Source organism: Anas platyrhynchos, chromosome 7, assembly GCF_047663525.1.
Source record: "Anas platyrhynchos isolate ZD024472 breed Pekin duck chromosome 7, IASCAAS_PekinDuck_T2T, whole genome shotgun sequence".
NCBI lineage: Eukaryota > Metazoa > Chordata > Aves > Anseriformes > Anatidae > Anas > Anas platyrhynchos.
The window spans coordinates 19,042,086-19,061,042 of NC_092593.1; the positions used below are offsets into that span (position 1 = coordinate 19,042,086).

The 18,957-nt window shown below is 37.0% G+C and overlaps 1 protein-coding gene across 4 annotated transcripts in view; it reads right to left on the reverse strand.

Moving 5' to 3' along the window:
• The window catches only part of GRB14 (growth factor receptor bound protein 14), a 63,033-nt gene extending 44,196 nt beyond the window's left edge, over positions 1 to 18,837 (reverse strand). Inside the window, exons 1-3 of one of the 4 annotated variants that reach the window (XM_072040901.1) lie at positions 18,617 to 18,837; positions 16,719 to 16,851; positions 2,556 to 2,610 (exon numbers count right to left, since the gene is read on the reverse strand). In XM_072040901.1, coding sequence (XP_071897002.1) covers positions 2,556 to 2,610; positions 16,719 to 16,851; positions 18,617 to 18,708 — 280 coding nt within the window. In that variant the 5' untranslated portion in view covers positions 18,709 to 18,837. Of the gene's footprint in view, positions 1 to 2,030; positions 2,189 to 2,555; positions 2,611 to 5,326; positions 5,532 to 16,718; positions 16,852 to 18,616 lie in introns of those variants that run through there. The other 3 variants (XM_038182375.2, XM_038182374.2, XM_038182376.2) reach the window with 3 other exon arrangements.
• Positions 18,838 to 18,957: the final 120 nt, after the last annotated feature.

Sequence of the window (18,957 nt, forward strand, 5' to 3'; positions counted from 1 at the left end):
AAATAAGCTTCTTTATCAGTGCTCCTGATAGGAGTTCCTGATAGTTTCAGGAGGGTAACTGAGCATAAGAATAGGTGCACTAAATCCATTCCATGTTTCTTTATCAAAGAACCACCTTTATTCAAAGCAGAGGCAAAAATCCCCTTTTACTTAATGTAATGCAATTTCTACCTTTGCAACACGAAGGCTTAGAAAAGTGGTAGGTAAAATGTTACAGGACTGAGTATTTTATCAATTCAAGTTGTTGATCACCCCCACTCACATATTTACTTTATGCATTAAATATCTCACTAAAAAGCCTGGTTTCATTAATCTGCTTAATCTTAACCAATAAAGTCTGAGTTTTTTCTTTTATGTCAAAAAAATTACTTCATTGCTCACGTGAGGTAATCTATAATCTTTTCTAAGGGTCATACTTAATAGCAGAAATGTTTTCTATTCTGTTTTCATGCAGCATGAGTAAGCAAAATTCTGTTGTAAAAAAAAAAAAAAGTTAGAACTGTGATATCAGATACTTGTCTTACAATTCTTGATCAAGCAGTTCATATTGAAAACTTTGCTCACCACAGGTGAAGGCTGCAGTCGTTCTGCAAAATGATTCATATCAAGTATTTGTAGCATTTCAAAAAAAACGATACCAGTTATGCAGACTACTATAGTTTCATACAAAGTTACTCCAGAGAAACTATTTAGTACACATCTCATTAATTAGACATCCTAGAGGTGTTGAGAACTGACCTGGAAAATATTAAAAACAACCCATGCCACAACTCACCTTAACACACTGATAGTGTTTTTCCCTAATTGGAGGCAAACACACCCTTTAGTGTTTGTCTCAAAATGTGTCTTGGCTCCCGGACGTAAGAAATTATGTACCAGCAATTTAAAGATTAACAATGTGATTTAATGTAATTTGCTGTTGTGAGAGTTTTGTAAGTGGAAAAATTACATAATAAATTACTGATACCAGTCAGATACTTTAGATTTCATAGATTCAAAACATTTATTCTTGTGCTCGATTACCTTCCTGAATCCAAAAATCAGTAGATTTCTGGTATATTTTGTTGATGGACAAGATAAACAAACTCTGTAAACACAAGAAAAAACAAGAGCAACAACAAAACACTCCCTCCCCCAAAACACAACTATTTTTACCTGCAGTTCAAATAATAATAAATCACTAGCAAAGAATAGGAAGACAAATATTTTCCTAAATTTTCAAACTTTTTTTTCAAAAAATTTTTTTCAAAATTTTCCTTGACTGTGACATACAGGGTGGAAAAAAAAAAAAAAAAAAAAGACAAGAAACTCATGCCAATAATAAAGAGGTTTTGTTTGGAGACAAACATTTAATCCTTGTTCAGTTAGCTTTATGTGAAGAGCTTTTAATAAAGCCATCAAAACAGTGAAAAATACAGGAGGTATTCGTCATTTTCATGTTTCAATAATAAGCATTCAGTTTTAAATTTGACTCATTTTACATTGAGTCTACAGCAGCAGCAAATTCATAGTAATTGATCTTCTAGATATTACATACTACACACTTACTGCTATTTTTCTCTCTGAAGTCCAAAACTCTCAAGATTGTTTTGAGAAATTTGAAGAATAAACATGATCTCCAGCATAATTGTTTGTTAATTCTGTAACATTCTTTTCCACTAGAGATAGCTATGATAAATGATTGCAGTTAGGTTTTTACCTTTCAGGCACACAGCTTTTATTTCCTATGAGCACATATTCCCAAGATTTTATAACATGACTTCAAAATTTTGCTGTAAGATTCAGAAAACAATTTGCAGTACCAGAGCCTGTTCCTGTAGGAATTCTACTCCCAGGAACATTATACATGTACATATTTGCAGCACCAGACTAAAAAATACTCCCCTTACAATCTTTTTTCCCTGGATCTTATGGGAGGAAAAAAAAAAAAAAAAAAAAAGTTTGGGAAACAGTAATTGTAAACCTTGGTGCACTGCATTAACGGCTTCATTGGGAAAGAAACAAAACTAGCCCAAGCCTTTTTTTCTTACCGCTGAGTATTGAAGGTCCTTGTCTCTTCAAAAGCACATGCAGCTTTATGTTCTATGAATAATACTGACCTATTTGTCTGCAAGGTGAAGCAGGGAATTATTTTCCTCAGTGAGACTATCTATATTTTATCTTCTCCAGCCAGATATACAAGTCAGACCTATTTGGAAAGTAAGCAAACACCTAAGTGTTGTCTGACTTTTGTTTCAAAAAGCCAATATTGAGATCTGATTTTATTTTAAACAACAAAAAAAATTCTACAGTCATTTACTAGTGACAGTACACATCAGATGCACCAAAGATACTAAAAGGAACATCAAGAAATACTTTCAACTCTTAAATTTCCAAACACAAACACTGAGTTAATAAATGTTTTGTGTTTTTTTTAAATGACATTTCAACTTCTGAGGGCAAGCCTTGCAGAGTCAGTTCACCATATGAGAGCCAAGATGAATTCTGTTGATAAACGTGAGATACAAGACAGCTCTGAAAGCAAATTATGCCTTCAGGCAAACATACATAATCACTTTCTTTTCTAGAGGTAAAAGATTTGGCTTGTCCATGCCAGGTATGCAAACAATTCTGATTTCCTTCTTGTCCACCAGATCCAGCTCACTTGCTTGAGAGCTCTGTAAAAATGGATTTGTTTATGCAGCTTTTCACTCCTATTTTTGTCACTCAGTTACCAGATACAGTTCTAAAAACACTCTTCAGATACTTTTTAGATACTTCAAAATACAAGCAACGGCTACTTCTTGCCACTAAAGAAAGCATGACTAAATTGAGCGGATAAGAACTGAACAGCTCTTAGTAAGAGTTAGCAGCTCCAAATACATACTTTATATCAACATATGCAACACAGATATCCTGCTAGCAGAGGAAGGTCAGTGTTGTACTTCAGGCACTGGATAGGGAGTCACAACAGCTGATTTTATTCCTGGCTCTGGCAGACATAACAGGAATGTGGGCATTTATAAGCAACAAGCAAAGCAGAGACAGGTTTTGCCTCTGTAGATGAAAAAATAAAATCCAGACAACATAAATTCATTAAGGTTTAAAAAACTAACCAAACAAAAAAAAACTTTGACACTGCTTTTTTTATATTCATTTTACCTTTAAGCTAAATCAGAAGGTTATTACACAAGACCAATGTGAAGCCAGGTAGGTTATTTTTCATACAGTCTGCATTTGTGTTCATGTCTGCTCAGCACAAATGGTGACTTGTGTCTCTCTACTAAAGCAAGAATCAGTTATACCATCAATATGACCGTGGAAACATATATAGAGTATTTCTTGCATAGGTTTGTCAAATAGCTGGTTTTTTTTGGTTGGTTGGTTGTTTTTTTTTACAACTGAAATAGGATTATCCCACAGGGGGAAAAAAAAAAAAAAAAAAAAAGGCTTCAAATTGATGTGAGCCTTTCTATTCCTGTAGTCCCTTAAACAAAGAAACTTAACAAGGTCTTATGCCTCAAAACAGAATATACAGCGCACCCTCCTAGAGGGTTGGTAATAACTGATTCTATGCAGAAATGATTGCATTAACACAGAATATATTGCCTGTAAAGCAACATACGTATAACTTATCTAGGGATTTCACAGTCAAGTTTGCACCATCATCTTTTTTCCTGTCTCTTCATACAATTATCCACCTATTTTATACTTCTATTTTAAGAATATAATAATGCACTTTAAAATAAAAAGAATATTTAAAAAAAAAAAAAAGAAACAAAACTAGCACAATTCATAGATTTAGTTCTTCCTCTTTCAGACTTTCCATGTATGAGGTAGGCATTACAAAGAACACATCACGATGGAGCAGTTTAATGGCAAAGCAAGATAACTGCAGATCCTAAACCCTACACTGAAAAGCCATCTCCAAATTTGTTATTTCATAGTTCTCAGTAGATTGCTGTTCTTTTGCTGGCAAAGCAGTATATACTGCACAAACTCTGAACTCCTTTTTAATGCTGTCCCTAAATTACTAACCCATTCATCAGCTTCCTTCTTCCTCCTGGTTATAGTTATGGGTCAAATTGACCCTTACACATACACAAAACCAGATTCTCGGATAAAAATTCTCAGAGACTATTGACACTCAAGACTACAAGCTGGTTGTATTAGAAAACAGTTTTCTTATCACGTCTTAGTTTTACAAAGGAAATTGCATTTAGCAACCAGAACATGTTGCAGGAAGAAAGTGAGCGGACAAAGATACGTAAGGCAGCTTCTTGTGCTACAACTGAATCACTGGCTTCAGTTTTACTCTCTCCATATGTTCCTGTTCTGAAGGAGTTAGTTTCATTTGAAAAGCAGATGCCTTGTTAGTATCTGCTACACAGAAATCAACCAATGACAGCAGTCAGTCATGCAAGCGAGGAAGCTCCTCAAGCAATGTATTTTCTTCACTGTATGTTCAGACTGCTTAGACTGAATTGGAAATGTGTTTTTTCTCAGAGTCACAACTTTAAATACTCTCTTAAATCTTATTTAGGGGAGTCAATATGAGTAACTTCCCACATGGCTATTTTTATATTTAGGTAAATACGATTCCTAATTCAATACTGTAATGCTCCTGGAAGAGTTTTAAAAGTGGGTAACAATCATATAAGGTTTGTACCAATGCATAAGCCCCAAATGCAGACTGGGAGTAATTTTTCCATCACTTCTCCACAGTAGCTCTCTAGAAAAAGCCTAGATCTATTCATTCCTTTCCTCTCCAGCAACTTACGTATTGTTTTTTTTGCAGTTATCCTACAAATTGCCCTTCCTTGGGCCTGAAAAGCTGAGTAATTGCTGTTTATAAATTCATTCCGGATTTGGGAAAAGGAACACCCAACTATTATTAGTTCATCCTTCAGCAGTTCTGCTGACCTATTGCTTCAGAGTATCTTACATCTTCTATACAGCTTGATTGACCCAGTAAGTAGTTATAAATTCCAGTTTTCCATAAATTCTATTCTTGCCATCCACTTTTGCCAGTTACTGCCCAAGCATAAGACAAATGTTACAAAACTGGCATTATCTTTCATACTTATAGATCTTCTATCTCTTTGCCAAATGCCTGGTAAAAAAGAACAAAGTTATGATACTTGACTTGTATTAATGTTTAATCTTCAATGTTATTTAATAAGGTCATTGTCTCATGGGCAGAAGTACAAAGGATAAAGTACAAATTTTTATAAGAAGTAACTGAAAAGCAGCACTTTTCCAAAATCCTTTCAACTCCTTTTTGATCTTATAAAAAAAAAAAAAAAAAAAAAAAACACACACAGAAAAAAACACACACAGAACGTACCTTTTTCTTGGTTGCTCCTAATTTCCATGAATGAGAAGTATCCTATCTGAAGATCATACCAATGAGTAGTTTTGTGGACACTTGGGTAAAAGTGAATCTCATCACCCAGTGAGTTGCCCAGAGGTGACAATACACAAACTTCCTTTGAAAGTCCCATGTTCTCTAGTTACCTGAATACAATAAGCTCAAACAGATTTATCATTACAAAAGTGACTAATCACATACTACCACCTTTCAGAATACTACAAATTATTTTTTAAAACTGTGAAATCTTTTTTTTCTTTTTTTTTTTTTCCAAAATTATTGGTTATCAAAACGCCAGAGAAGACAGATTTGCTCTACTTAGAGCAAGGCCTTCCTATCCAGATCACTTCAAACTGATGAAAGGATTTAAACCTTCATCTTCAGCATCACAAGCAAGACCCTTAATCTTCAGCTCTATAAAGCATTGCTTTTTCCCTGTCTGAGAAGTCCAAATTACCTTGCTTTCTCCCAGGTCGACCCTAACTGATAGATTCAGTTTCTACCTAGAAAATGAACATCTCACAAGTCTTAACACATCCCTAAAGAAGAAGTAAAACAGCTTACCAGCATAACCTGAAACTAGACAACAGTTACTTCCTGTCACTCACATACAAACACAAAAACCCCATACTTTGAAAAAACTCCAAATTAAAAAAAAAACTTCAGAAATATAGCTTAATGAGAACAATCAGACATAAATATTACGTACAAACAGTCAAAAATTAAAGATATGTAAACAAAGTTAAAGTTCAAAAATCAGAATACATACAGTTTTCCTTTAGACCTAACAAGTAATAATTGTACTAGAGAGAAATAACCTAAGTATCCATCCTGTTTGTCTAACAAAATGGAGCAGCATACTCCCGTATCATAATGCTACAGCACCCAACTCAGAGTGGGGCTCAATTATCTTGGAGAAAGCCTAATAATAATGATCATACGAGCTTGGAAAAAAATAAAAATCTCCTCTTACTGCATTATTTAGCTTCATAGTTTGTGATTATGGAAATGTTCACATTTTAAGAACAATGGCAAAAAGCTGAACACTATTCATTAATGCAGCTAAATTTCACATTATCAAAGAGCATAATGCAATTTTCCGTCCTCATAAATTCTTACAAACTTGTGAAATCCTTGTTACACAAACAGTTCTTGCAAAGCTTTTCAGCTACCTATTTCTGCAATCAATAGGTTCAAAACAAATTGAAACACATACTGATAACAAAGTTCTGTCAACTAAGTCATAAGAAAACCCACACACTGTACAAGCTTCCCTTCACTATATAGCACTGAATTCTAGTGAACAAACTTCCAGCCTGTTTTCTCAACATTTGATACCATTTCTGTGTCATTATCAAGTGCCTGCAGCTGCTCACAAACACGAGGCCTTAATGTAATCAGTAACAGGAGTTATCATAACAGAAGTAATAAAAACGCTATTTATAGCCCAAGAATGCACTTGTTGAAAAATCCATTTCTGATCACAAGGCAATCTACCATATCTTGTTTTTCTGTGGATGTATTAAGTTAAGAAGCAAACAGAGAGACATAATAGTGTGCAGCATATGCATACCTACCAGAATAGGCAGGAACGATCCATCAGTACGCTAATTAGAAGCACAGGCACACCTCTAAGATAACCGATATACATTTCTCTCTTGAGATTTAAGTATTAAACACCATGAATGCTATTGGGCTAAAATATGAGCTGATTAGCTGCAAATGAATGTTCTGCAACTGAACCAGGAGAAAAGAAAGTTCATGCTGTTATTGGAGCAGAGGTCTAATTTCTTCTCCCTTTTAATTCCTCCTCCTGCAACTGCCCTTCTTGAAAAATTTTCTTTGGCCTGATTAGCATTTTTTTTAATCTTCCCATTTGAGGTGACTCCCATCAGGACTCTAACATGAGAGGCATACTTAAGTATGCTGTCTTGAAGATTTCCCTTTATCTTCATTCCCAAACTGAAGGCAGTCATAAAGGAATTAATTCCCTCAGAAGTAACAGCTTTAAACAAGTTCAAGACAAACAAGGAGAATATGGCCAGTGGTCAACTGTCATCTCCCACTTATCATTACAGGATTTTACCTGATTTTTTTTTTTTTTGTGGCATAGCATACATAAAAATTACTACTGCAAAGAGTAAGAAAATCATAAAGCAAAAATTTGGAAAAACAACACAAAATACTGTATTAGTGGCTCTAGAGTTATTGTGTCACAGAACAAGCAAGGCTTCAGCGATCTGTTGAAAATAACTAACAGGAAGATACACATGTATAATGAATAGAAAATCATTTTACTGACCACAAATATTTAAGACTATTTAATATGCATTACTAAGTTAATTCCACCTGGTGAAAACTAACCAGGTTTAACATTGATGTTTATGTGAAGGTACATTTTGTGTACACAAAATTTAAACTATTTGTATTGTAGCAACATTTACACACGGAATTGTGAAATGATGATATTCCTCACTTTGTTCTCCATAGTTTTCAAGTTCTAATTTGAACAAATAACTCTCAGAACATCTTAACTGCAACAATCCAAAGTTATGTTAAGTACCATACTAAAACTCCTAACAGAAATTAATCTGAGTTTGAGCTCTACTCTTCAGTTAATATCCCAACACTGGGGGATGACAAGGTTTTAGTATGTTTAAATACAAGTATTTTTTATCATCTTACATTAGTTTCTGTAGAGTAAAATTTATGGTAAACTACTTAGTGCTTTCTCCATCTGTTGCAAAGCTTCTAATTCAAAGGAGGTGAAAGGCATAAACCTGACAGTAATCACATGATTACTCAATAAGAAACATCTGAGCTGCCAGCTTCACCAAACCTCTTGCATTTCAGGTAATTTAACCATTCATCACTGACTACTCTCATCTCATTCAATACTATATAACTGTTAAACTGTTTTCATTATAAAATTAGCAGAATATGAAATCACAGAATCATTTAAGTTGGAGAAGACCTCCAAAATCATCAAGTCCACCATTAAACTAGCACTGTCAAATCTACCACTAAACCATGTCCCTAAGCACCACATCTACATCTTTTGAATACCTTCAGGGATGGTGACTCAATCCAGTTCCCTGGGCAGCTTGTTCCAATGCTGCATAACTCTTTCAATGAAGAATTTTTTTCCAATATCCAACCTAAGCCTACTCTATGTGAGGCCACTTCCTCTTGTTTTATTGCTTGTTGCTTGAGAGAAGAGATGGATACCCATCTAGACACAGCCTCCTTTCAGGTAGTTTTATGATAGGGTCTCCCCAAGCCTCCTCTTTTCTAGGCTAAACAATCCCTGTTCCCTCAGCTGCTCCCTGTAAGATTTGTTCTCTAGACCCTTCACTAGCCTTCATTTGGACACAAAATCCAGCAGGTGTTTATGATACTAGTCAATGAGATGACGAATGCAGATCAGAACAGGACCACGGTAGGTTTTATAAGGCAAGATGACAAAACCGAAGGGAAAAAAAATGAAGGGAAAAAAAATGAAGGAAAAATAAAAGAAATACAAAAGCACATGAGACAGTCTTATTTGCATCTGATTGAATATGGAAACTGCTGTGGCAATAAAAAGAGAAAATGATATATGGAGCTCTCACACAAATGCAGACATAAGCATGCATGTTTAGAATTTCAGTTTAAAAACATTGGTGTTTAAGTCTTTTAAGATTTTAAAAACAATCTTTTGGGGAATAGAAAAATTCTCAATACTTTGGGAATAGCATTGCTTCAAAAAGCAATAGAAGTCAGTCCTTTAAACAGAAAAGCACACAATTTTTCTATGTTCATCTTAATCATAATCTAGAATAGATAATACGAAATTACAAATGTTATTTAACACTGTTCTAATTAACCCAAACTGTGTGTCTTGAAGTCAGATGGGAATGTTTTTCTGTTTGGATTAAAAGACAGCTCAGACAGTGCTCCATAAAGGGAAGAGGTCATTAGCTTTCTGTTGTTATAACTGAAGTCTTGCATCCCCCCCAATGGTATCACTCACTGACAATGCCACCAATGAGAAGCCACTGGAAAAAACACCTGCCTAGAAAATACGTATTTCATCATGTATCTGTATCCATGAAAGGTATAGAGCTGATACAGAATGACCTAACCATCTCAGTTCTCCAGTCTAACTTCTCATAAATGTACCCATTCCTGGAATGCTTATGAGAAAGAACAGTCCTAGCATCTACCACATCTCCTTCCCTCCTGAAAATTATGAGGGTTCAGGCTGCTGAACAGTCAGTCTTTTAAAGCCAAAGTCAATAAAACTGAGTTAGAAGTAATTCAGAAATGTTAAAGCAGAAGTTCCCTGCAGTTTCAGCGGGCCTTAACTGGCAAGTCTCTTATATATTCAAAGAAATAGAGACTGTTTTTAACATTGCCTGCTTCAGTGACCTTGTGATTACATGGTTCTTTAGAGAGATCATGGGACCACAATATCAGGTAGTGAACACAGAATTCAGGAGATGAATACCAAAGCATAGATTTTTGGAGAAACAGCATTTACAAATTTGCAGAGGTTTTCTACATAACAAATTAGATCTATTGCAATCTACCAGAAGTTTCTTATTCCAAATACAACTTCCTGAATGGGACAGAAGAGGCAGCTTCTTGTACTGAGAAAACAGTCCTACCAGAAAAGATAAGAAATTTCAGTTTTGACTTTCAGGCAGATGAAGCCCAAAATAATCAAAATCAAAAGAATGATCAAAATCATTCCAATCTGACAAACACTGGAAGAAAACCAAAACCTCTGACAATGCTGATGATTTTTTTGTTTTATCAAGCTACAAATTAGGGAAAATTTAAGCCTGACATAAGTGAATTAAAGGGGTAGGAGCAATATCCTAGTAACCAGCGAAGTTAGAATGACCTTGTTTGCTTGTTCATTGGGGGGGGGGGGGGAAGGCTAAGACATGCTATTTTTGTAAAGTTAGAATGTTTGGAGTCTTTGCTTGGGTTGTTTTTGGACAGTAACAAAGTACAAGGTTAATTTGTAATAACATTGAGGGTTGATATGAAGTCTGACAGAAAGCAATTTCTTTTCTCCATAAGAAAGATACAATAATGAATGAACCAACAGAAAGATAAAATAAAATACAAAAAGAAAAAGACAAGACTTAAACATGGGATTATTCTGAAGTTTTGCCAAGGTTATGTTTCAGACAGCTTATGCTATGCCACCTGAATATAAACCAGACAACATTCTTTATTGCTAAAATAAGAAATTTTTCAACTCTGCCTCCTGATTCTTGTTTATATAAACCTGTGACTTTCTGCCACCGTTTTGAGATGACTGGTCAAAGCATATAGGTGTGTGCATTAAAACAGCAAGTTGTAATAAGGCTCTAAGAAATTTTAACCCAGTGTAATAGCAATAAATCCTTCTTTGGTGAGAGGGCACAGCCATTTAAACAAAGAACAGAGTATGGAAACTAGAGCAAAAACCTCCAGCTGAGTCACTGCAAAAAAAAAAAAAAAAAAAAAAAAGTCCAACTGAATCAAGTCTCCTATTAGAGACTTCAAATAAAAACCTTGAGTTCTTTATGTTGGTTCTGTGTCGGATGTTTTTTCTGTTAATCTGTAAATTGCTAGAAAGACTTTTTCTGTTCCCTTGTGCCTCTCAAACTGAAAGTCTTTTGTGTAATTTAAGGGGAAGACATAGCAGGAACAGATATATGTTTAGGAGCTGGAAGGAAAAAAGATTAAGATTAAGAACTGGTAACAGTGGATATGTGCAATGATCTCCAGCCTGGAAAGAAGTCCAGCAAGAAAGAGACAGGCTAGAATTATAGAATAAATTTAACTAATTAATCTTTGGTGGGAAAAGATATTTCATTTCTAAAGCATTTAAAAATAGTGCAAATCCTGGAGTAATGCTATTCAAACCAAGGTTTCCAGACCTCCTTACATCTAATACAAGCATTTGAAACCAAATATATAAAAGTAATGACAGGTACCTAAATCATGATCTTCTAGAACTAAAAAATATAGGGTGTTCAGATACAGTACCGTGCACAGAGAAGGTACTGTATTATACAGAGAATTGACTAAGAGATGCAAATGGCTCATCACTTTGTCTCCCCATCCTAACAGGATTTTTTTTTCCTTCAACTGCCCAAAACACACATTAGATGTTAAAGCATACTTTGCATTGTTAGAACAAACAAAAGAATTATTGATTTGACAGCTCTAAGAGTATGGAAAACAAACATGAGAAAGCTCCTGTCCTTCAAAATTTGAATATGGAAGTAAAAAATGACTACTGTGAGGAAACACAAGCACAAATTAAACCTTGCCCACACAGTTTGTACATACCAACATAATTATACTAGTAAGCACTCATTTATTTACCAGAATAAATCTTACCATAGTATAAAAAAAATAAAATAAAATAAAATTTATTCTGATTTCCACAGTAAGTTCTAAAAGCATTAAATGAACACCAAAGTTAGCCAATATTATAAATGATATACTCCAGATTAACTTACCAGCAAGTACTTGCTTGTACATTCATGAATTAATACATATCAATGAAATTGTTTGTGTGTCTATATTGTTCAAAAGTCAAGGGGAAACAGGTATTTTAGCCAAAACAACCCTGTCATTAAAAAGTTTAAGTACCAGATACTTAGCAATTTACTTCTGTTAACAGAATTATCTGTAACATTTTCAAGGATAAGGTTTCAAGAGGGTATATTAAAAGACCCTAAATTACAACTATAAAAAAATGGTACTCTGATTGCAACAGTCAAAGCTCAATATAAATCATAAACTTAGAATAGCACATATTTAAAGAAACATATTTTCCTTGCCATAAAGTTCCCCTCAGTTCTTCTTTTCCAAAGAGCCTCACATGAAAATCTTTGTAATGCAAAAAGGGAAGTGACGTTTCACTACAATCAAATATGTATTTGAGTTTCTTTATACAACTATTTTCCAAGAAGGAACATTGTGGGAGTATATTTAGATTCTAAATTATTAAAATATCTACTTGTTTAGAACATCAAGAAAGACAAAAGAGGCAAGATATTATACCAAAAAATTGAGTGTTCTTCACCTTGAGATTCACTTGAGTTTTATTTTTGCACTCCTAATTGAATTTAAAGAAACAAGGCACTAATTACCTTGAACTACTTTTTTGATGAAACACTTTTTGGCTTATCCTTGAGCAGGGCAAGAACTGTCAATCCAGTGCAAATGATTCAGGCTTTGTTTCGGAAAGACTTAAAAAGAAAGCTTTCATAACTATAGTAACATGGTTTTTGGTCATTTGACAGAAGAAAGCTGAAAGTACACCAATGAACAGAATTTTTTTTTTTTTTACAAGTAACATTTTTCCCTAGTAATATCCAATTGATCTTAATTAGAGACAAAAGTATGAGTTATTTATTTTGAAAATTAAGAAGCTAATGTACGTATTTTATATGTTCAGCTCCTTGCCAGTTCTTAAAGAACAGACTGCCAAACACTACTAGATTTCCATATGTGCGCTCACATACTCCACTTAATAACAGCAAACACCTAAACCAGTGTCATGAAAAGCAATATTTACCACTATGTACAGAGTTGACTATGTTGCATTGGGCATAAGGGGAAAGCCAGGTGGGGTTTTTTTTGCCTTTTCAAATAAAAGTCTTCCACCCTGAACATAAAATTTAGTTTATGTGGACATCTATGACACTATTCAAATCAAAAGCACCCAATCCCCTCCTACATTTCTTGCAGGGACACCAAACTTGATGGTTTCATACAGAGTAGATTTCAAAATCCACAAAGTGGTCTTGCTAACCTTGCCAATTCAGCTGTTGATTTCATCTCCAGATTACTCCCTTAAGGATGAAGATATTAATCACACAATCCCACTCCCATTCACACTACATCTCAAAGTTCCCCTTCCCAAACACGGGTTTGATCAGCTCCATGGGACCACCTCCATGAAATGCTCCACTGAGAACAGGTCAGCTGAGGAACAAGTCTGCCTGTCTCAGCATGGTCTATACAGACTTTCTTTCCATCCTCCCAGCTCCCATTTCTCTCTCTAGGAGAATAAAATTTGTCACTATACTGACTCTGTACTATTACTGCTTATTTTTGAATCCTGTCATTCCCCTCTCCATTCTTTTTTAAATTAAAAAAAAATATATAAGTAAAAATTCATGGTTGCCTCTTGAAGTAAGCTTGTTCTAACTACTGCTAACATGTTAGAATTATGAGTCTGTGAGAATATAACACACAATTATTCCAAACAGCAGGAAGAAGAATTAGACCAACAGCTGTGTTTTTGAGGCAGACCAAGTAACGTTCAGACACAAAGATTTCCTACTACCCAAGCACAAAGACAATTCACCATTCTGCTATGTGCTTTTTTACCAATTTGCTGTTTGCTCCACAAACAGATGTGTTGTTCAAGTAGCATGTTCAATGATTTAAGAGTATTTATGATAAAAGACAGTAAGAACATCAGTTTAGAAAAACAAGAGTTCTAAATAATGTTAATAATCTACTCAGAAAAAGAAAGATATTTAAGAACTTCAACCTTTCAGATGTCACGAGTGTTATGAATACGAGAGTGGTAATGTCACAGATAGATATTTCTGACAACTTCTTTTTTCCCTGGAAATAGAAAATCTTTTCTGGAGATAAAAATAAGACAAAAGAGGCATGAATTATTTTTTTCTTTTTGAAACACATATTTTGATAATAGTTACTTATTAGACATAAGTAGAAACTCACTCTGTAATTTTTATTTATTATACCTGAAATTAAAAACACAGAAGACGAAGAAACTAAATCAGAAATAAAGCAATCTAAAAGAATCATTGAAAACATATGTAGATCATCACAGAGTGAGCAGAAATTATTCTGGCAGCTGTCAACACTGTATACAAAAAAAAAAAAAAAAGGAGAAGAAGAAAAAAAAGAGTGCTTAAGTGTACCTGGTTCCTCTTGTTTCTCTTAAGAGTTAGGAAATTATCACACTGCAATAGTAATATCCATGCTCTTCAGGGCTATATTCAATTAGGGGTTTGTATAGTGATTAGGTATATGCAGAAGGAGCTGTGTAGGCAAACCCAGAACATGGTGTGGAAATACCACATTTCCAAGCACAGCCCCCACAGTTAACTATGGGAAGTCAAAGCCACAGCTTGCTCCTCCTTTTTGCACACCTGCTTAGCATTCACTCCCTCTCCTTTTCATATCTAAGTAATTTCACAAAGATATTAGAAGACTTCAACCTGAATTTCAGATTTATAAGTTTAACTCAATACTTCCCATTTGGTCATAACCTTTGATAGCTTCAGATTAATAACAAAAGAATAGTTGTGCCATGTCTGACAAAAGGTCGGCGTAGCCCAGTACCATTTCTCCAGTAGTGGCCATACACAGATACCTAAGTAAAAGGCTTTGTGATGAAAACTGTGGTCTTGTTAAAATGCCTCCAGCAAATACAAAGACTCCTCTCTATTTTTCTGCACTCTGGAAAATGGATTAGGCCCTCTGTAGACACTACTATTATTTTAACTTTCTTTGGCAAGTAAACCAATGTTTCTTGATCCTGCTTTTACCAGAGGGTACTACATTCTTCAATGGTAAAATGGGGGAAATGAAAGGACTGCAAGAAGAAACTGTCACAAAAGGTGTAACAAGAGCCCATCTAAAAAAAACATAAGTGAAATCAGTGAAGCCATGAACTTCAGTTTCTCAGAGATTGAAGCTTACATTTAACTGGCTTAACTGATCGTGACAGTCAGTAATTTTAAACATGACAGGCCCCAAATGCAGACAGTTGACCTTTCTGTGTTAAATCATGCTTGGGAAATCTACTTTCCAGTTGCAAGCATGAAGACTACCACAATGAGTGCAATTTAAGCCAGCAACAAGAGTTATTTGAACTAATTTTTAAAATGTGACTCCCAGTCCTTATGTTCTGAAAGATAATGTTATCAGTTTGGTGGTTTTCCTGCCTCTGCAGAACGACTGTCAGTGCACAGGCATGAAACTAACATGATTTTACCCCATTATATTTGCAGTGCTTACATATAAACTGACCAGAAATACTCCAAATTAGCATTGCTATTGTAGTAAAGAATTAAAAGTGATACAAATAGTCAGACACCACAGCTATTTTTAGAGAACATACAATATATGACAAGATTGAATCAGTAGAGTTTCCCAGACACATGCATGATTTTCACAAGAGACAGGAGGGAAAATTTTCACAAGAGACAGGAGGGAAAAATAAGAAAATGTTTCCCATTAAGGTGTCCACCCAGAAATTTCCTAGTAAAGTCTCTGGCATCTATTCTTTCCAGCAGGTGCACAGAAACAGACATGGCTGGTCAGCTTCAGGAAGGTTAATACAATTACACAAAGCTTCAACTTCCAGACCATTTCTTTATGCAAATTTAAAAACTGAATTAGCAACATCAGTAAAAGTTCTTACACCTCCAATATCGCTCCTAAAGCTGTTAAGACGGAGATCTTTCAGACCACCAAAAAAAAAGAGAATGTGAAGGAAGCAGCACCCTTAATCTCACAAGTGTTCCTTGTCAGACTTCTCTAGTCTCAAAAAAAAGGAAAAAAAGGAACAGGTAAGCTTCTAAGGAGCGAAACAGATCTTCAACACCAGTAATCTCCATTAATTGGAAACTCTATCCCCTATCTCTGCTCAGGAAAACAAATACACTGCTTGTGAACAGAACCAAGAGCACCACCAGATGTGTCTGCCCACTCAGAACTTCCCTTGGCTGACACTTTAAGATATTTATAGAAATATAGTAACATCATCAAGACATATATATACAGATGTATAACATCAACTACACACACACACACAATATACACACACATATAGAGAGACACACATATAACAGCAACTATGCACATAGATACAAAATATAGCCACGTACACAGCATTTGTTCCTTTCCCTTCAGTTTCTTTTGTATTCCATTATCCTTGCAAAATTAGACATCCAGAAAAAAAGGAGCTGATCAGTGATTGTTAAAGCCCTCCATGCCATAGAACTGATGACAATACTTGGAGGTAGAGAAGAGGAAAGAAATTAACTTCATATTTAAGGATGTAAAGTATTGCCTGCCCATGGTTCGGCTTCATGTAAAAAATCCGTACAGTCCAATTTAGACTCTGTGTAAGAACAGTCATATCTTAAGTCACAGATTCTGAAACCTCATTGCCTACAAGCACTGATGATCTACAGGGAAAATTTCACCAAATTACAGAAATATGGAACACCCTTATTAGAAAAATATTTAATAGGTAACTTGGGTTTTCTTCAAGCCTTCATGAAACCAATTTAGTATTTGTCAAATAATAATTTAAAAATCTTACCTGTTTTTTTCTTGAAGTTGCCTTGGGCAACAGACTGACTGACAAAACGGATGCGAATGGAGAGCAACACAGCTCAGGAAAAGGATTTGGAATTGATGGGATCTCCAAAACACTGTCATCTTTCTTTGTTCTCCTATTTCAACAGAATACATAATAAAGAGAGATAATTACAAAAAAATGTTGTTAAAATTGCAGTAACCAACTACAGTGCATGCCATACTAAGGCACTAATACCACGATATTTTCTGGTTGCAGTAATTAGCTTTTTTGTGCAGTTATTTTTTAATCAGTAGGCTGAATCTATTAACATATAGTGCTTAACTCTACTTGAAAGCAATCCAAGCACTCAGCTCTGAATATAAAGTTGTTTTAATATGTGTAAGTCTTTGCAGACTAAGAGCATGGATATATTTATATTGGCTCCTCAGGACATTAGTAAATATTTTGTTGTCCCTGTGTTCATGCCATTCCCTATGTACAAATATTACAACAGCAGATACATGTAACATCTCAGCAATACTTCCCAAGTACATCACAACTATATATTGAACAAATGGAAACTCTTTTTTTCCCCAGAATCAGGAGTCAAAGTGATTGACAAGACAAAATAGTGCAAAGCAAATGAGCATACACTCATTTCCATCTTCAATTACTTTTGTATCTGAATCTCCATAGCTCCATCACAAAATAAATGTCTCAGTAGTTTCTGGTGACTTAAATATATCTGTGTTGTAAATATCACCAAGCAGCACTTGCAAGAGTTTGGAAGCTAATCGCTGCTGTACTTGCTGAAGAGCTCCGTTATACACTGCCTTAAAGTGCCGCATTAATAACACGGTTGGCTAAAATGCTGGGCACATTACCCTGCATGGTTTTCTCACACGGCAAATATCAAAGAGTACTTCTTCTACTTGATTTCATTTGGGGAGCAGCACCCAAAGCACCCCAGGTATTTGACTCTGCCAGCGCATAATGAGATTTCTCTACATGTGTGAGTTGATGACTCCAAGCTTAATGTTTAACTTTATTACATTCATTATTGTCGTTTGAGATTTCACATACTAATTGGTATAAAAGTGTGGAAAGCCATCAAGGTAAGGTAAGAACGCGGACTGACGACGGTTTTCTTTCTGGAAACCCACACAGCACATTCCTTTAACGTGACACTCAGCATTAAGGAGGAATGAAAAATAGCATATGCAGCATTTCAATATTTCCTAAACTTGAACGGATCGGATGCTCCATTAAAAGAAAAAAAAAAAAAAAAGAAAAAAAAAAAAAAGCTCGTAGTTTCCTGGACTAAAAATAAAGATCAATGCCTTTCAGACTAGCCTCAGGGGTACCAGACACAGCGCGCACATCCCCAGCAGCAGCAGTGACAGCAGCAGCATCGCTGCGGTGAGGCAGCTCTGCCAAGCGCCAGGGGAAGCCGCTCTGACAGTGAAGTAGCGGCTCGGGTGGGCTTGGCGAAGCGGGATCGGCAGCGGCGTCCCTCTTCGCCTCAAACTGGGAAACCTCTTAGAAATAAAAAAAAAGGGGAAGAGACGGGGGAGGACGCACCCACGGCAGCAGACGCGCCGCACGAACCCCTCCCGGGGCACCACCAGCCCACCCAGCAACTTTTCAGAGCACGTTTCGGGGCCGGCAGCCCGGCGCAGAGCCCCGCTGCCCCGCCGTTAACTTTCCCCTCGCCGCGTGTCCCAGCGCCGGCCCCTCGGGCAGCCCCGCTCAGCGCCGCCCAGCAACTCCCCGCGCCCCGGGCAAGGCCGGGCCGGGGTCGCCCCGCCGCCGCTTCGCCCCCTTCCCCGCCCCGCCCGGTGCAGGCACCCCCAGCCCCCGGACGGCAGCGGGCGGGGGCCGGGGCCGGGCTGGCGGCGCCCTCGGGACCCCGGCCTTACCTGTCGGGGGGCGGCGGCGGCGGCGGGTGCCGGCCGGGGGAGCGCACCTCGCCGCGGGGGCCGGGCGGCACGGCGGGCAGCGGGGCGGCCATCGGCGGCGGCGCCGTCCCGGCAGCGCGGCAGGCACGTCGGCGAGCGGCCCCGGCGCTGCCGGGCGGAGGCTGCTCTCGGCTGCGGAGGAGGGGGGACGCGGCGGGGAGGGGGGGGTGGAAGCGCCGCCCGGGCGGCGAGCGGCATCGAGCGCCTTCCCCGGCACACGCCCGCGGGCGGCGGCGGGGGCGGGCGGCGGGGAGCGGGGGGGGACCGACCCACGGCGTCCCGCCTGCCTCGCCTCGACACCT